We start from the raw sequence: 18,854 nt of genomic DNA on the forward strand, positions 1-18,854 counted from the left end.
CTGTTCCCTTTTCTCGTCGATGTTTCAGTACGACGTTGCCAAAACGCTAATGCCGAGCATGATTGAGGAAAAGATTTTTCGCTTTGTTTAGCGTACATATCATATCTCTCTCTCTCTCTTCTCTTGGATGGGTTTTAGAAATAGAAAGGCAAAACTAACGAAGAGAGAAATAAGTTAAAAGCAGGTCGAGACTCCGATTACATTCCAATATCTACCCATTTATCTCTCCCTCTTCCCGAATAAGGTTCTCGTACAAATATTACTCCCTATTATTAACCCAATCGACAATAAGATGGAGACGATACAGAGATGGAAACCCTACCTCCTTCCCGCCGCCCTCCTCCTCCTCTTCTCCTTCGCCCTCGTCGCCTACTCCGCCTTCTCAGCCGGCCAGTACCGGTGGCGCTCCCATCTCCCGCCGGCTGCAGTCTCCAATCTCGCCGCCGAAGGCCCGAGCTCCTCCGCCTCACGTATCCCGACCACCCTCTCCCACATCGTCTTCGGCCTCGGCGGGTCCGCCCGCACGTGGGAGCAGCGCCGCGGGTACACGGAGCTGTGGTGGCGTGCTGACGAGATGCGGGGACACGTGTGGCTCGATGAGGAGCCCGTGGGTTTCTGGCCTTCCACGTGGCCCCCCTACCGGGTCTCCGCCAACGCGTCCCGCTACGGGAACCGGGCCTCGGCTTCGCGAATGGCGCGGATCGTGGCGGAGTCATATCGGATCGTAGAATTCTCGGGTCAGGACCCGAACCCGGTGCGGTGGTTCGTGATGGGCGACGACGACACGGTCTTCTTCCCGGAGAATCTGGTGGCGGTTCTGGAGAAATACGACCACGAGGAGATGTACTACATCGGGGCCGCCTCGGAAAGCGTGGAGCAAGATGTGATGCACTCGTACGGCATGGCCTTTGGCGGAGGCGGGTTCGCGATTAGCTACCCGGCCGCGGCGGAGCTCGCCCCCGTCATCGACGGCTGCCTCGACCGCTACTCTCACTTCTACGGCAGTGATCAGCGGATCCAGTCCTGCCTTAGCGAACTCGGGATACCGCTAACCCGCGAACCCGGATTCCATCAGGTATTATTTATGTTATTTATTTTAAAAAAAAACAAAATTATTAAATTCCTTTTCGTTCTCAAACGTTCGGACTTAGTGCGTTTGCCGACGGGTGGAAGTTAAATGAGCCTCATCTATATCGATGTCCCTTTTGGTCCGTCGTCCAGCTAGCATATCTCTCTCGCCACGTTTCACCCCCGGTGCCATGCCACTCCACCCAATAATCCGGTTAATAAATTGGTCCCACCTATATAACCTATTAGTAGCATTTTACAATACAATCCCTCCTAATCTCATGTCAGGTGGATCTCCGAAGCGACGCGTACGGCATGCTCGCGGCGCACCCGATCGCCCCACTGGTCTCCCTGCACCACCTCGACTACCTCAAGCCCATTTCCCCGATGGGGACCACCCAAATCGACGCCATCCGGTCCCTTGTTGGGGCGTCAAGATTCGACCCGGCGCGAATCCTACAGCAGACCTTCTGCTACGAGTCGGGTCCCGGGTTCACGTGGTCGGCCTCAGTGTCGTGGGGCTACACCGTCCAAATCTACCGGTGGGCCCTACCCCCGTGGCTACTGGAAATCCCGCTTTTGACCTTTCAGACTTGGCGGAGCTTTAGCGACGGGCCCTTCACATTTAACACCCGAGTGCTCAGCCCGGCGGACCCCTGCGAGCGCCCCGTCCTCTTCTTCCTGGATCGGGTCAGGAACCGGACGGGCTGGCTCGGAGGATCCGATTTGACGGCAACAGTTTACGCGAGATATAACGATAAGGTTGCCAAGGGATGCCACCGGCCCGGATTCGCCGCCGCCTCGAAAGTCGTGACGGTTAGGGTGGTGGCCCCCAAGATGGATCCGAGAGCATGGAGACGGGTACTCATTTCCTTATTATTATTTTTTTTTAAAAAAAAAAATACACTTGTTGTTATTTACCTTTATTACACTTCTGTTAGGCTCCGAGGAGGCAATGCTGCAAAACGAGGAGGACGAAAGGAGGGAGGGTGTTGGAGGTCCGAATAAATTATTGCAGTCGTGGGGAGGTGACTACCCCACCATAGATTGAATAGATTGACTGTTAGATCGTGATGTATAAATTGTGACGACGTCGATGTCGAGAGAATACCAACTTTTACTTTATTATCTAATAAGGGGATAAAAATAGTTATCGGAAATATTGTACCTTTGCTTTTTTCTTTTTGTAATTTGGAGATCATATAATCACATATATGGTTTAATCGCAACAATCGAAATACTCGGAAACTCGCAAATATGTTCTAAGGCAACTCGATTTCTATATTTTTAGGTCTGCCATAGAGTGTGTTAGCCAACAAAGCCCTAACCCAGGCTTTAGTTTTGGTGGGTAGACTCTCACCTTCTTTGAGCCATTCCCTTTCTACCCATCTATCCCAATGGAGCAGTCAATCGAGGATATGATGTTTCACATACTCTCAGAGAGTAATTGTAACACTCATGAATAAAATAAATAAATAAAAAATTAGGGCACCTGCACTCTAATAGCGCACACGCGCTTGGCGTGTGCGCTGACTTGTTCTTCTCCTTTTTCCACCTCTCGCAGTTAGTTGTGAGAGGTGGGAGAGAAGTGTGCCAGTGTGGAGTTGAACTCCACTCTGGCCCCCCCCTTTCCGCCTCATCTCTATATAAACTCCAACACCCCTCTCCTTTGGCTTTCTACTCTTCGCAATCTCTCTCTTGCTCTTCCACCCCTTACTCTCTTTTTTCTTTCCGAGCTGCCGAAGACCTCATTGCGAACAGTGGGTCACCGGAGCGCCGTCAATCAATCAAAACCCGCTTACCTCCATACTCGGATTAGCCTCCATCTTCCCTTAAAATTAATTTAAATGTTGATCCGTAAATCATATATAAATTCTAGTTTAATTGTTTTTACCTTTGCCAGAGAAATTCGTCGGCCGGTGACTTCGGGTCGACCAACCACCGCTCAAGGAAGCTCTGCCCTTCCACCCTCTTGTCGTGGGTACCAAATTTGGGTACCCACGTTGCACGTGGGAGGCTACATCGTGTTGCCTCCCATTGTCGTTCTTCCGACTCGATTCCGGTCACTATGGATGGCTTGGTCCCCAACTCTCTATCATGTTAACTTTCTCTCATCCTAAGGAAGCTATGGGTACCTTCAAGTAGGATCCTTTATGACCCTTGACCGAAGTAGGAACCTCCATGGCCGTCGGCCATCGAGTACCCCTCTTCTTGCTGTCGACTACTCCGGTCGTCGGGTTCGATCACTTGAGAACCTATTATCCAACTTTTAAAGTGTTATAGCACAGCTCTTGCACTCTTTTCATATGTGATTGCAATGCATTTTCCTTCCCCCACCGACGAGCTTGATCCTCCTCCCTCTTGCATTTTCTTCTTTTTCCGGCCAACCACCCAGGCAAGCAACTTAACCCAACCTTGTCGACCTTGAGAGAGGGTGTTACTCGACCGCCGCCGGTAGCAGCACCACCTTTTCTCCTCTGTTTTCTTCCTTAGGAAGAAGATGATGAGAAAAGGTGGGGGTTGGGCCAACCCCCACCGCGTTCTCTTTTGGGCTGTGGGGTGGGTCGCAACCCACACCCACAAGCCTGTAACAAAGCCTTAGATTGGGCCCTCGAGCCCATTCCACACCTTTTAGCTTAGTGGCTTGCAGGTAGGGCTGCAACCCACTTCCTCACCTTGCTAGGTTGGGCCTTGCTAGGTTGGGCCCTTGAGTCCAGTCCAACCCCCTTAAGCCTAGTGGGCTGCAGTAGGCCCGCAGCCCACCTCCTCACCATGATGGACTGGGCTTAAGAGCCCAGTCCACCTTCCCTAGCTAAGTAATGCTTGGCCTTGAGCCTAGCCCAACATGTGGACCATAGGCTAGTCATCTTTTATTTTCCTTTAACTTATGTTAGCTACCTTTCTAGATTTTTTTTCAATCATATTATTAACATAATTTAGGATAATACATAATTAAATTAGGTAGTTGAATTTATTAATTGCAAATATGGATAATTCTAATTTTACCATAAATAATTTTTTTAATTAATAATATATTAATATAGAAGAATAAATGTAAGACAACTTAATATTAATAGAAGAATATATTAATATTAAGTCACCTATTTGGACCTAGAAAATCAAACTTAATTTATGCAACAAGGTAGTTAGTTTTCATTATTTTTATATTTTATTTTATTTTATAAATTATTATACCCATTAGTGTGTGAGGAGGATATCAAAATTAAGGAGGAGCCAACTGTTTAGGAGAGTGAGACAGATTCCGGAGTTATTTCAGGCGAGTTAGATCTTATATTAGTTTATGAATAATGTTTAAATATACCATTTTTTAATTGCATTAATTACTACTTATTGTATATGTATGATAGACCCTATGCTTAATTATAATACATGTTATTTTGATGATCATGATATAATAAATAATAAAAGTCATGGCACCACATGCACTTATCATTGTAAGTCTAATCCTAACTAGGCAGTGCCCCTCTCACCTATTCAATCCGAGGTTTTAGGTACAATATATTATATAGTATTATATTAGCGGTGTAACGCCCTTGCCCGGCACGGGCACGTGCACGCACACGCGCCCACACGGCGCGTGCGGCGCACGCGATAGGTCGGGCGGGGCCCGTCACGCACAGATACACTCCTGTGCACATACAATCATGACATCATCAAATAACACCTGCTAACATATCCATGATTACATAATCCATCACCAAATAAATCATACTCTTAACCAAATAAACCTGTTAGTATATGAATATCAAAATCCACAATAATATACACTAGACCGCCACATGATCTAGCAGGACCCACACAGGCCACAACAAACCATCAAGATACAACTAAAATAACTAATACAAGGTTACTCTATGATTCGACCTGTATTATACAAATCATCATCTAATACAAAAGAGTACAAATATCAAATATTGGTACAACTCGATTTCTATATAAACTATCATCTATATCATCTCGCATCTATAGCTCACCTCATCATCGCTCTAAAATATCTTCTCAAGTCGCTATCACGTACCACATATCTGAGGGGGTTAGAAAAGAAATAAAGAGAGTCATGAGCAAAAGGCTCAGTGAATAAACCTTACCCCGAATCAGTGATGCCAAACAGAGAGTAAATCATGTACCGGATAATATGAATCAGAAAACAGTATGATGTCATGTATGAACATATATGTATATTGGACCTTTTGAGACAATTATAGGTCCTAGAAGGTAATTCTAATTGGTCAATAAAAATGCAATTCAATGGAATTCCTTTTTTGTTTTTCTTTAGATTAGTTAATCTATCTTGAAAGGTTAAAAAGGGTAGAGTAAATCTGTTTTTATTTTCTTCGAAATTAATGTCCTCTTCCTCTCCATGTAGAAAAGGAATAAATAAATCAATCAAATTACGAGAAGCCTCATAAAGTGCTTCCTTAGGAGTTAAACTTCCATTTGTCCATATTTCTAGAAATAGTATTTCTTGTTTTTCATATATATGTATCCTCAATGACATATATATGAATGAAATCAGTTCTCATGAATAACCATATTATATCCTCAACCGAAATTATATAACATGATGAAATTACCATATAACATCACCGAATATAACACCATATCATGTATAACAATTATGATCCAATGATACTAGTCATAACAATGATGATGCATGATGCATGCCAACTACTAGATAATCATATATGTCAGAGCCAGATATAATTCACATATCTCTCACTATCACAATCATCCGTCTCAACTCTGAATATCATCCACCATGCTAGACTACGGTACCCGGCCCCAAACTCGATACACATCATGTCACAAGCTCAGAGCATACCCTGTCATACGCTAAGAGTATTTCTGTAGATAAATCATATCCTACCATACGCTAAGGGTATCTCTGATAGTTGTACCATGTCATACGCTAAGAGTACAACTATCAGCCATCACCATACTCTGCCATACGCTAAGAGTATGTTCAGTACCAGTCCGGACCAGATACCGTTTCAGCCATCACATCACATCACATCATATCACATCACATACACATGTACTTTTATGATTTCCTATACATGATAAATCATATGCATATATCAAGTACGACAACAGATCATACAACTCAGGAATTTAGGTGGTAAAGAAGCCGAAAGAAAAATGATGTAATGCAAACTCCAACCATGTATCTAACACATGCATACTCATGCTAATCTATCACATGCATACTCATGATAGAGATCATCCCGACATAAAACCATAATAGCATAATCATCTCCAATCATCTCTATATATCACCAATGTACTCATATCCCAGATCAGTCTAATCAACTGCATGATAAAATATATGCTCGACTGAAATCATCTCTATATAAAGTCATATAATCATGCTGGAGGCCAAAACATGCATATACATAATATATAATAAATCCTAATTTGAGAAAGGGATTTAGGGGATAAGACTACTCACAATCCGAACAGAAGACACGAACCACGCATCTCTCACGTTCATCAGTCAAACATCAACTAATCATCAGGATCCACGGGGTCTCACATAAGGGGGTTCGGGGTCTGAAAATATTTAAATAATATGATGTTAGCCGTTTATCCCATTTAGAATTCATTGGTGTAAAATATAATAAATTATTTGATTTTATTAAATAACTTGATATACCTTATATATATATAATTATGATAACCTTATTCAATTATATGGCAATTATTACTTTTACTTAACTAGTTACTAATCATACATATATTAATTATTATTCATAAATATAAAAATGATTATCCGAGCTCAGCATTTTATTGCATAGAAAATAATATATAATAATAATGATAAGTTGCTAGAAACACATTGTATACTCAAATGTATTAAATATATGCATGTATAAGCATACATAAACATTAATAGAAACTTATAAAATTTAATTATTTTTAATAAAACTAACTATATAAAATATAAGATTATTATCTATATGATTACATGTATTAATCTAATAAACAGTGGTTATACTATATATAATCATATGCAAGTACTTATAACTATAATTAATAAATTATTATACTAATAATACTTAACTAATACTTATGCTAGAGAGTATAAATTATTAAAATAATCTATCATCCAGATAACTGATTCACCTAAATTTTAAAAACTAAATCATATAATTAATATAAACAAATTAAAAAGGGAGCAATCCCTTGCCACAGTGCTGGGCTCGGCACTGTCTGCTACAGTGCTGGGCCGAGCCCAGCACTATTGCAGAAGGGAAATAGCTGAGGAAGATGAAGAAGAAAGAAGAAGGAAGAAAGGAAGAAGAAGAAAAAGAGAAGAAAAGAAAAGAGAAGAAGGGAAGAAGGAGGAGGGAGGTGTGGACCCGGGCCGGCGGGGAGGGCACCGGCAGCTGGTGGCCAGCCAGCTGCCGGCCTCTCGCCGGCGGCTCGACTCCGACGGGCCCGAGCCCAAGGTAAGAAAAAGAGAAAGAGAGAGAGAGAGAGAGAGAGAGAGAGAGAGAGAGAGAGAGAGAGAGAGAAGAGAGAAGAAGAGAGAGGAGGAGAAAGAGCTCACCGGCGCTCGTGGAGGTGCCGGCGGCGGCGATAGTCCGACCTCGGCGAGAGAGAGAGAGAGAGAGGTTTAGAGAGAGACCAAACGGGAGAGAGAGAGAGAGAGATTTAAAGAGAGAGAGGGAGGGCAGTGAGGGGGGCGGTTTGCGGCGGCGCCGGGGCCCGCCGCGGCCAGCTGGTCACAGCCCATTGGCTACGGCAGCGGGCACGTGGCGCCCCCACCACGCAAGCTGCATGCGCAGCTTGCATGGGCACGAGGCCGGCCACAGTGTGGCCGATCGCGTCGTGCCCAGATTTTTTTTTTTTTTTTTTTTTTTAAGATTGGGTTGTTACAAGCGGTCTACACCTGATATCGTTAGCTGGTAGAACACTTAGGTGATTACATTGCCCTGATTGGAGACTAGTCTAGAATGATATTAGTAAGATGATTGACAAGTAGGGTTATAGTTCTAGCGATACCCGAAGACGCAGGGTTAGGGTGTCTATTGAACTATGAGCTCTTACCTGTTGTATGATGATTCTACTCTATGCGATAATTCAGTTATAAGTAATGATTTTTCTCTGTGCGATGATTTACTAGAGCGGTATTGATGGGACTACGACTGGGGGCCTTAGTCTGATGGTTACAAACAACCAGTCATATGCAGCGTCGCTAGGCATGTATAGACGATAATACCGCTAGATGACTAGTCCCCCTCGATACTATGTTGCTTTGTGAGATATAACGTTAGTGACACGGTTTCTATGTGGACTTTTATATATATTGAGCTACGATGATAAAAGTTTATCCAAAATTGTATTGTACACATTACTTGATATGTTCGTAATTATGGTTATGCATTTCTATTTATCATGCGATATAATATTCATAGATTACTATCGAATTATACTTGTTGGGCCCTGTGTTCACCGCCATTTTGGTATAAATATTTCAAAGATAATTATGGAGGACGCAGATATCGACGAGTAGCAGATTTGTTTTCCTATTAGTATTATTTATTCTGTTATTCCTAGTTGGATTTTAGCCCCTGCAAGAATTTTTATGCTTAAAATTTGTGTATGAACTTATAATTCTGGAGGCTTGTAATAATTCTAACTTTAAATTATTTATTTGGATTATTATGATATTTCTAGACTTATCTCAGATACTTTGTGAGATTATTTCACTGAGAGATTACGTGAGAATCACATGAATCTCTCCATGTAAGAAAGCAAACATAGCACATGGGATCCATGGAGAGTCCGAAGTAACCACGAGTACATATTAGGGGTAGTCTTTTCCAAACCATTTTCCAAATAAAAACCTTCATTTTAGCCGAGATGCTCAAACTCCAAAGGATTTGCCAGCCACACCGGACCTCCGCTTTATCAAGGGGGTTGTGGAGCAGATAGTAGGCAGTTTTAGCTGTTGCCTAGCCTGACGGGTGAAATCTCCAGATACATCAGTCAGTCCCGACAATTAGAGGAGTATGAATGTTACAAATAACATGGCCCTGATACTCACCAAATGCATTGAGGATAAAATTAGATACTTAACAGAGAGAGGTGGTGTAGTTAATGTTCACATAGGTTGGTTAACCGTACTCGATAAGGAGCGATGACACCAGGTGCACCCTTCCCTCTAATTTTCCCTATTAGTCTGCCTCTTCTCTAATGAGGTGGATGTAGCGCTCTTCCACCCAGTGTTTTCCCTTGACTACCAGTTCGAGTGGTGTCGTGTTCATGGGTGGTGATGGGATTTTTATAATTACTCCCCTCACTAGGAAAAGTTATGTTAAAGAGAGTGAGGCTTTCTCTCTGCCCTCATGGTAAGACATCAGAGATAGTTTTGCTGGTCATTGGATTGTTATCTTATTTTCTATATATATATATATATGAACGATAGTAATGCAGTCATAGTTACTTGGCTAATTGTGCTTTTGTATTCATTTGGATAATGCACATGTTTATTAAAATTTTATTTATGCTTTATTTTATTGATGTTTATTTAAATCATAATTGACTTATAGTATTACAAAAATAGATTATTATATTTTGTTTTTTGATTGTAAAACATAATGATTTTCTTAAATTTATTGAAGAATTTATATTTAGTTATTAACTGTGAATAAGTATGTTAATTAATAATAAAAATTTTACTTAGTAAACATGCATAATTTTATCACAATTTTATTTGTAATAAAATTTTATATATAACTTATCACATGACTTTTCTTATATAAATTTTAACCAAAATATATATAAATAAATATTTAACTATAAAATATATTTAAAAAATTTATAATTCATGAATAAGTAGCAATGTATGCATGAACCAAAAGCCAGGTAAGCATCATGCAATCAATTTTCAATTTTATAGGGACTGTTTTATATCCTCACTTCAAAACTAAAAATGGTTAAATTATCATTTGATATTTTTAGTTAACAAGTCATATTCTACAATTCAGAGAGTTAATACAAATGATAGAGGGCGTGCATATGAAAATTAACAATAATTTAGGGGGTTTAATGTAATTTTCATAAAGAGGCATTAAAGGAGAGAGAGAAAGAGATTAAATAACCACTTCCTTTCTTTCTGTCCCTTTCTCGAAGATGTTTCAGTACGCCGTTGCCAAAACGCTAATGCCGAGTATGATTGAGGGAAAGATTTTTCGCTTTGTTTAGCAGCATATCCTCCTGTGTGTCTCTCTCTTTTTTATCCTTTAAAATTTATAATCTAAATCTAACTACTATAATAGCTAGTTTTCATATCTAATACTAATTTTTTTGGTACTGATTCAAAAACCATATAACTTAAGAGGCATATTAGTATAAAAGAATTGATTATATATGCCTAACTTTTGAATTACATATTCTTTTTTCTATTAAGAAGTCGTAGACGAAGTTACGAGGACTTCATCCTCGAATCCTAGGAGCTCTGTTGACCTGGTTGCGATCCATGGTTGTAACATATCCATCTCCACCTTCGTCATATCCACCTAAAGATCAACACGACATTCAACAAAAAAAAAAAAAAAAAAACTCTCAACTTTTAACCAAGACGAAGGTTTCAAGTATAGAAACCCCTCGTAAAGAAGCACAAGCGTTCAAATTACATCAGCCTCTCCTATCCTCTGAAAATCTAATCAAAAGAATGAGCACTGACCAGGCAATCGAGCTCTGATACGAACTTTTGAGTCTTGAGAAGCTTCGCTTCCTTGTTGGAGAAGCGAGTGTCCTGATCTGCAGAGGTACCCTAGAATTGGGGATAATAAAAATCATTCAAAACCCTATTAGATTGATTCGAGAACGAGTAAACTGAGAGGAAAGATTGAAATCAAGGGGGAAGGAAATAGTAAAGTAGGATTTCGCCTACTAGAAAGAATTTGCCCAACATCGTCGTCTAGGGTTTGAGAAGGAAGAACTCGGAGTGGCTTCTAAGCAAGGAGAAGGGTTTCGCTCGAAAGCCTATCAAAAGATCCAACTAAACGTGATCATTGGGTGGGTCAGGCCTACTAGGCTGGCCACTTTGTTCACTGGCCTGCTTGCGAGTGGGTCGGGCAGAGCTACGCTAGAATAGTCTAGCCCGTTACTGGCCGTTGGCCAGTAAAAGAGCAGGCTGGCCCAAACTTTTAGAACTTTATTTCCTTTGCTTCTTCTCTAACCAATTACCAATGTATTAAATGCAAGAACTCAACTGTACCCAAAATTTTATTCCCAATTTAACCCAATAATAATGTTAATCTCATCTAAAAGGAGGAAAAAATGGAGTAAATAATATCAATTAGATCAAGAACGAGGAGGAGGGGTTATTCTTGCACCTCTTCTTGTCCTTGCTGTAGAGCACAACCCCACGGATGGTGATCTTAAATTTGACCATCACCATCACCTTGACAGGATTGCAACCAACATGGAGACGATGGCGGCGACGGCGACCTTGGTGTTGCCGAGGACTTAAAGTGTGAGGGCGTTGGTGTGCTTTGTCACTAAGAAGTTGGTGAGGTGAATAAGGTAAGCATTGGTGGCATTTTTGAAGAGGAGTAGGGCAAGATCGGGCGCTTCTTAGATTGTAGCAAGGGTGGCGACGGCGACACCGGGCTCAGAGAGGAGGGCGACGGGGAGGAGGATGAGAGCAGCAATAGGCGCCACGTACATTGGACTCAGAGTAGAGGAGGATGCACTGGACGATAGACTTCAGCGCACGGTCAACGATGGAGGCGAGGCAGATAAGGAAGCTAAGGGCGTCGAAGAGCAGCTCACCATTGGAGGTGATGGCAATGCCGTGGACAACGGGGAGGAGCACGTGGTAGACTGGGGTGGATTCTGGGCGACAGGTGATGGTGATGGCGAGGGCGAACGCTGCAATGAAGAATGGGGTTGTGGTGCCGATGTCCTAGTTGAAGGAGACGGGGAGGTAGCAAAGGCAAGTGTTGTCGTATACAACGGAGAGGGAGAAGATGGTTGGGCAGGTATTCGTGCGGGCTAACAAGTGAGCTTTTGGACCAGGCTTTCAGATCGGGCCGATGGATGGGCCTAGTGGGCAAAGGGTTGGCATGTGTTGCCCATTGGTAGTTCGGCGTGGGCCCAAAGCAGGTGTGGGATGGGCTTAGCACAGTCCAAACCTGGCTGGGTAAAGGCGAGCTTGGCCGTTTGATCAGGTCTAGATCCAACACGGAATGGCAACTTTGAAATTTCATCAAATAGGCCTATGTTTGAGCTAATATTGCTTTGAACTTGGTTTGGGTCACGTAACTTAGCTTGGCTCGATATGACATGCTGTCTTCAACTAAATCAAACTCAGTCTAATATTATCATATTATTATTATTATTATTATTATTATTCCACCTTAAATTCTTATCTCGACGATATAAAACTTTGAATATGATAATATTGTCTTCTAGTTGATCAACATTCTGATTCACAAAATATAATTATTCCCCTTTTGCTTCTTTTTTTGTGACTAATTCCTTATTAGTTTCAACCTAAACAAAATGAAGTAAATTTACTTATTTTACTTAAGGCAATCAACTCATCTTATGAAATCCACGTTCATAAAGTTCGTTTGACAATTGTAGTTGGTTACTCGCGCTCCAACTATGCAACTTTTTCAACTATAATTAAGTTTTGTATCTGTGGGTATGACTTCTTTTTTTATTTTTATGTTGCGTTGCAATTGACCGATTCAGTCCAAAACAGCAACTACAGTGCATGGGCCTGAGCAATTCAGAAAGGGAAAGGTCGACATGAAATTCCTCCAATTTCTAACACAAAAGTTTATGTCCCTACGAGAGGAACTCAATTATCTATACATTACTAGGAAAGGATCGAAGAGTTAAAATAAACTGGAATAGTTACTTTGATGAGTTGGGTTGAGTCCGAGGGAGACAAACTGGAACTGGCTGGCCCTTGCAATGATGAGTTCAACCAACTAAATGTCAGGCAAAAGGAGGTCGAAAACTTCCAACTAAGCCCATTGGCCATTGCTAACTTCCATAATTCGAAGGATTCTATACAAATTAAAGAAGTGGGGATTTGACCGAATTAAGCCTAGTTGTGTATAACTCATTAGCTATTCCTTGTTTTTCTTGTCTTTTAATTGAGCATTGAAGAAAGCTAAGCTATATTTATAACGTGGTGGCCTAATTAAGTATGAACCTTTATTCAAATACCACTAGAGTAGCCGCGGGGATTCCTTAGAATACTTATCCTGAACAGTCGTTTTGTGTCAACTATGAAACTTTCCCTCTATCATGACGAGCAGAAAGATTTTTCGCTTTGTTTAGCAACATATCGTCTCTTTCTTTCTTTCTTTCCCCTCTTGGATGTGGTTTATAAATAGAAAGGCAAGGAATAAATTTAAGTAGGTCGACACTCCGATTACTCTCGGATATCTACCCATTTATCTCTCCCACTCTTCTCGAACAAGGTTCTCGTATAAATATAACTCCCCATTATTAACCCAATCGAGAATAAGATGGAGACGATACAGAGAAGGAAGCCTCACCTTCTTCCCGCCGCCCTCCTCCTCCTCTTCTCCTTCGCCCTCGTCGCCTACTCCGCCTTCTTAGCAGGCCAGTACTGATGGCGCTCCCTTCTGCCGCCGGCTGCTGTCTCTGATCTCGCCGTCGAAGGTCCGGGCTCCTCCGCCTCACGTATCCCGACTTCCCTCTCCCACATCGTCTTCGGCCTCGGTGGCTCCTCCCGCACGTGGGAGCAGCGCCGCGGGTACACGGAGCTGTGGTGGCGTGCTGACGAGATGCGGGGACACGTGTGGCTTGATGAGGAGCCCGTGGGTTTCTGGCCTTCCACGTGCCCCCCCTACCGGGTCTCCGCCAACGCGTCCCGCTTCGGGAATCGGGCCTCGGCTTCGCGAATGGCTCGGATCGTGGCGGAGTCATATCGGATCGTAGAATTCTCGGGTCAGGACCCGAACCCGGTGCGGTGGTTCGTGATGGGTGACGACGACACGGTCTTCTTCCCGGAGAATCTGGTAGCGGTTCTGGGGAAATACGACCATGAGGAGATGTACTACATCGGGGCCGCCTCGGAAAGCGTCGAGCAAGATGTGATGCACTCGTACGGTACGGCATTTGACGGAGGCGGGTTCGCGATTAGCTACCCGGCCGCGGCGGAGCTCGCCCGCGTCATCGACGGTTGCCTCGACCGCTACTCTTACTTCTACGGCAGTGATCAGCGGATCCAGTCCTGCCTTAGCGAACTCGGGATCCCACTAACCCGCGAACCCGGATTCCATCAGGTATTGTTTTTCTTCTTTTTTTTTAAAAAAAAAATTCAAAATTATTAAATTCCTTTTCTTTCTCAAACGTTCGGACTCGTGCTTTTGCCGATGGGTGGAAATTAAATGAGTCTCATCCATCCCTTGGTCTGTTGTCTAGCTTGCATCTTTCTCTCGCCAGGTTTCACCCCCGGTGCCATGCCACTCCACCCATTAATCCGGTTAATAAATTGGTCGCATCTATTATTAACATTTTACAATACACTCCCTCCTAACATTAAAGATTTTGTGACGAAGGAACTTTTTTTTAATTTTTTTTTAATTTTTCCTTTTATTTGTGAGCTCATGCAGGTGGATCTCCGAGGCGACGCGTACGGCATGCTCGCGGCGCACCCGATCGCCCCACTGGTCTCCCTGCACCACCTCGACTACGTCAAGCCCATTTCCCCGATGGGGCCCACCCAAATCGACGCCATCCGTCCCCTGATTGGCGCGTCAAGATTCGACCCGGCGCGAAGCCTACAGCAAACCTTCTGCTACGAGTCCAGTCCCGGATTCACGTGGTCGGCCTCTGTGTCGTGGGGCTACACCGTCCAAATCTACCCTTGGGCCCTACCCCCGTGGCTACTGGAAATCCCGGTTTTGACCTTCCGGACTTGGCGGAGCTTAAGCGACGGGCCCTTCACATTTAACACCCGAGTCCTCAGCCCGAAGGACCCCTGCGAGCGCCCCGTCCTCTTCTTCCTGGATCGGGTCAGAAACCGGACGGGCTGGCTTGGAAGATCTGATTCGACGGCGACGGTTTACGCGAGATATAACGATAAGGTTGCTAACGGATGCGACCGGCCCGGATTCGCCGCCGCCTCGGAAGTCGAGACGGTTAGGGTAGTGGCGCCCAAGATGGATTCGATATTGCAGTCGTGGGGAGGTGACTACCCCACCATAGATTGACTGTTAGATCGTGATGTATAAATTGTGACGACGTCGATGATGAGGAGGGAATACCAACTTTTAGTTTATTATCAAATACGGGAATAAAATTAGTTATCGGAAATATTGTACCTTTGCTTCTTCTTTTTTTTTTACTTTGGAGAAAGGGATGATATAATCACATATATGGTTTAATCGCAACAATCGAAAAACTCGGAAACTATTTCCATCGCATTAATTTTGCTTGTCTTTTCCTCATTGGCTTATTATTCATCGTCATATAAATCGAGTTGTCCAATATTCTTCGTACAAGTTGATGTGATGTGATGTTAAACTAATGAAGAAAGGATTTTCGGATAGGAAATATTATCTTTGGTAATTTCTGAATAGATCCTATTTATTTTAAAAATTCAAGCCAAATGCATGCTCGATAAAAGTTTAGAATAAAACAAATAAAATTTATTCTGGATATTCTTTATTTCAGATTTTAGTTGAGATTAAATTTTGACCCAACTTTTTCCTTAAAGTAAATGATTAATTTGTCCTCCTTGGTACTAAATCTACCACTTTACAATATATTTATAGTGAAAAATATTTTAATATGAGATATTTATTTGTGATGGTATTTATAATTGTGTTAATCAAGAAGAATTAAATTTTATTTTAAAAAGATAATATAATAATTGTGCGGTAAAATTATAATTTATATTTAATTTTAAATATCTTTCCTATCTTTGTAAAGAGAGAAATAATAAATGTATATTTCTATTCCTCATTTTATTTGAGCATATGTTCGCTTCAAGTCAATTTGACGACGAAACGACTCGGTGGACAACCTCCTCCCCGGTTGGTTGGTTGGTTGGAGCTCTTGTCCATCAATGGATATCTTATTGGGCTTAGGAATTTCTTTTTATTCTTTTGCTTTTTTAGTGTCTCTCATCATGGGCAATATTTTATTAGAATGTCTTTTTTAATTGAGCTTGATACTTGTTCTTCTATTTGCTTGAATAGATTCAGATGCCTAAATGCTAAGACTTGTAAAATGGCTCTAGTTTATATTTTTCATGTGTACTAAGTATTGTTATGTGTCTAACGTTATCGGAATTAATATCCAAGATATATTTTTTTTTCTGAAAAAAAAAACAGTGATATGATTTGACTAATATCATCCCTCTTTTGTGAATTAAATGAAAATAAAACCCATGTTATTTATGAGAAGCATATATATATATATATATATATAATGAATTGTTTCTTTCTTTCCTTGTATCTTTGGGTTAGAGTGAGAGGTTAGAGGAAAGTCGTTCATAAGTATCTATCTTCTTCTATCTTCTAGGGGGAACCGCCCCATGAGCTTCTTAGATCGATCATGAAGGTGGTTGGTTGACGACCATCGGCATTGTCGCACGCGTGGCTTAACTTTTTGACTTCGATATCGATGCATGCTAAATTGCTAATAGAGGGGAGATGCTTATGAGTCAAGGCCGGCCCAGGCCGTATGTGGCCCAAAACAATTAGATTGGGCCACACGACTCATTCTCATATGGGCTTTGGGCTCGTACGGTCTCAAATTTCCCCATGTTTCTCTCTTCTTCTTCTTCTTCTTCTTCTTCTTTTCCTCCTCCTAACTCCAACGGCAGATCTAACCATTTTCCCAGGTACTCTACCTCTACTCTTTTTTCTTTTTTCTTTTTTTTTTCTGCAGAGGCTAAAAGATCTACGCTGCTTGAAGATCTAAGATGGTAGTGATGAAGTCAAATTTTAGTTGGCTAATTATGCTTGTCTGTTTATTTGGATAATGTTTATCAAAATCTTGCCTAATTTCTTTTGCTTTGCTTGTAGCGAGGCTATTACAATAAATATCATGATGTTTTTAATATAAAATCGAATTTTTTAAAAATTGTATGACTAGGGGGTTCTTTTTTTTCTTTGAAAATCAAAATTGTCTATTTGTAGCGATTACTTAGGGTTGGATGCTTGGTGGGAGGGTATGATTTTGAGCAGTATATAATGGGTTCAAGTCTGGTAGGAAAAAATATTTCTCCAAGGGTTTTGTATTGTTCCCCACTTAAAAAAGAGGACCATCCTAATTATTTAGAGCAACTAAATATTTAAAGCAAGATTGATCCAGGTTGGGACTTTGGAATCTTCTTTGTATTAAATATAATGGTACACAAACTAATTGACTAAGTACAACAGATAACTTTTTCTGGATATATATATATTTTTTTTGTTTTCATTTTAAATGTTGAGATAGAGACTGAGGGCCGAGGAAGATAGCATGCTAGCCGGTTAAGATAATATTGATCAATGAAAGAATATTGTGAATTATTAAACTATGATAGAAGGTTGAAAATATAGAACCAAGTCAGAGATTGTAATTTAAGAAAGGTAAATTGGTGAGTCAATTCAACTGCTATGCATTATTAACTCAAACTTCAATACTTTGTTGTTCTACAACATTACAAGCAAAAAGGCCCTCTTCAGAGGCCATGGCATGGCACCCCTCCTTTACAATATGAATGAAAAATATTATTGTAGATTAATAAAAATAATCAATAAATTAATAAGCAGATATTTGAATCGATTATTTAAAGAGAAAAGGAGGAGTTTGTACAAAGATGGAATAAAGAGGAAGCAAAAGGAATCACCTCTTTCCTAGGTTAATAATAATAATAATAATAATAATAATAATAATAATAATAATATTTATGTAAACATAGGTTAGGGGGGTGAACGTGCACTGCAGGTGCGAGTCCATGGGCATGCGTGCCGTTTGATCCGAACTGTCTGTGTCCGATTCATTCACCTCCCTCGGTAGTTCTTCCCTTTCCCACGTAGATTCCAAATTCCCAAACGCTACATGCAAAGCCAACCCATTTCGGACAACTCCTCCACGATTCCCGAGGAATTCCTCTCTCTCTCTCTCTCTCTCTCTCTATCTCTCTCTCCTCTTTTTCCTCTCCTTTTCCCGCGTCCCCGTACGTACTGATTTTTAAATAATTTCTCCTACTCGCTTCACTTCTTCTTCTTCCTCTTCTTCTGCTTCTCCGAGAGAGTTTTACGCACATTATAAAAATAATAATAATAATAATATGCATGCCTCAGTGCTTAGAATACGATTAAATTCACGGCGTCGTCCGGCCATGTTTGACTGTCGGCTGATACTTTAATTTTATTTTTAAAAAAGAAAAAAAAAAGATTATATTTTGGGTATTGGATAGTTTGGTTGATAGGCATCTATATACCCTAAGAAAAATGCTTTGGAGAAGTGGACGGCTAATGCTTGCTTTAATTAAATGGGGCTCCATTTACTTTGTCTACCTCCTGTTCCCTAACACCATGTGACACGACGTGCATTTCTCTTGTATTATAATATAGATTTAGATACAGTCTATCCGCTGTTTGCTCTGCATAATCTACACCATTAATGGCCCAGTACTCCCACTCTTTTAATGGCCCTCTTCGCTTCCGGGATCTCTGCAAAAGAGTTGGAAAAAAAGCCCACAATTTTTTGTCCATGGCAGCTTGGATATGTACTTTATATTATAATGCATATATGCATGTAGATGG

At 41.4% G+C, this 18,854-nt stretch overlaps 2 protein-coding genes and 1 pseudogene across 2 annotated transcripts; 2 read left to right on the plus strand and 1 right to left on the minus strand.

The window, feature by feature from the left end:
- LOC140776044 (uncharacterized) lies at positions 1 to 2,309 on the plus strand. The gene is made up of 3 exons (XM_073119593.1): positions 1 to 1,075; positions 1,357 to 1,929; positions 2,010 to 2,309. The coding sequence occupies exons 1-3, from the start codon at positions 293 to 295 to the stop codon at positions 2,112 to 2,114; spliced, it is 1,461 nt and encodes a 486-aa protein (XP_072975694.1). The 5' UTR covers positions 1 to 292; the 3' UTR covers positions 2,115 to 2,309.
- Positions 2,310 to 11,398: 9,089 nt separating this feature from the next.
- Positions 11,399 to 13,792, minus strand: LOC140775608 (probable sugar phosphate/phosphate translocator At1g12500; annotated as a pseudogene).
- LOC140776374 (uncharacterized) lies at positions 13,477 to 15,508 on the plus strand. Its single transcript, XM_073120053.1, has 2 exons — positions 13,477 to 14,372; positions 14,703 to 15,508. Exons 1-2 carry the CDS (start codon positions 13,872 to 13,874, stop codon positions 15,300 to 15,302), a joined length of 1,101 nt encoding a protein of 366 aa, XP_072976154.1. The 5' UTR covers positions 13,477 to 13,871; the 3' UTR covers positions 15,303 to 15,508.
- The last annotated feature ends 3,346 nt before the right edge of the window (positions 15,509 to 18,854 follow it).

The sequence above is a fragment of the Typha angustifolia genome, chromosome 14 (assembly GCF_048772165.1).
Source record: "Typha angustifolia cultivar Huaian chromosome 14, ASM4877216v1, whole genome shotgun sequence".
In the NCBI taxonomy this organism is placed as follows: domain Eukaryota; kingdom Viridiplantae; phylum Streptophyta; class Magnoliopsida; order Poales; family Typhaceae; genus Typha; species Typha angustifolia.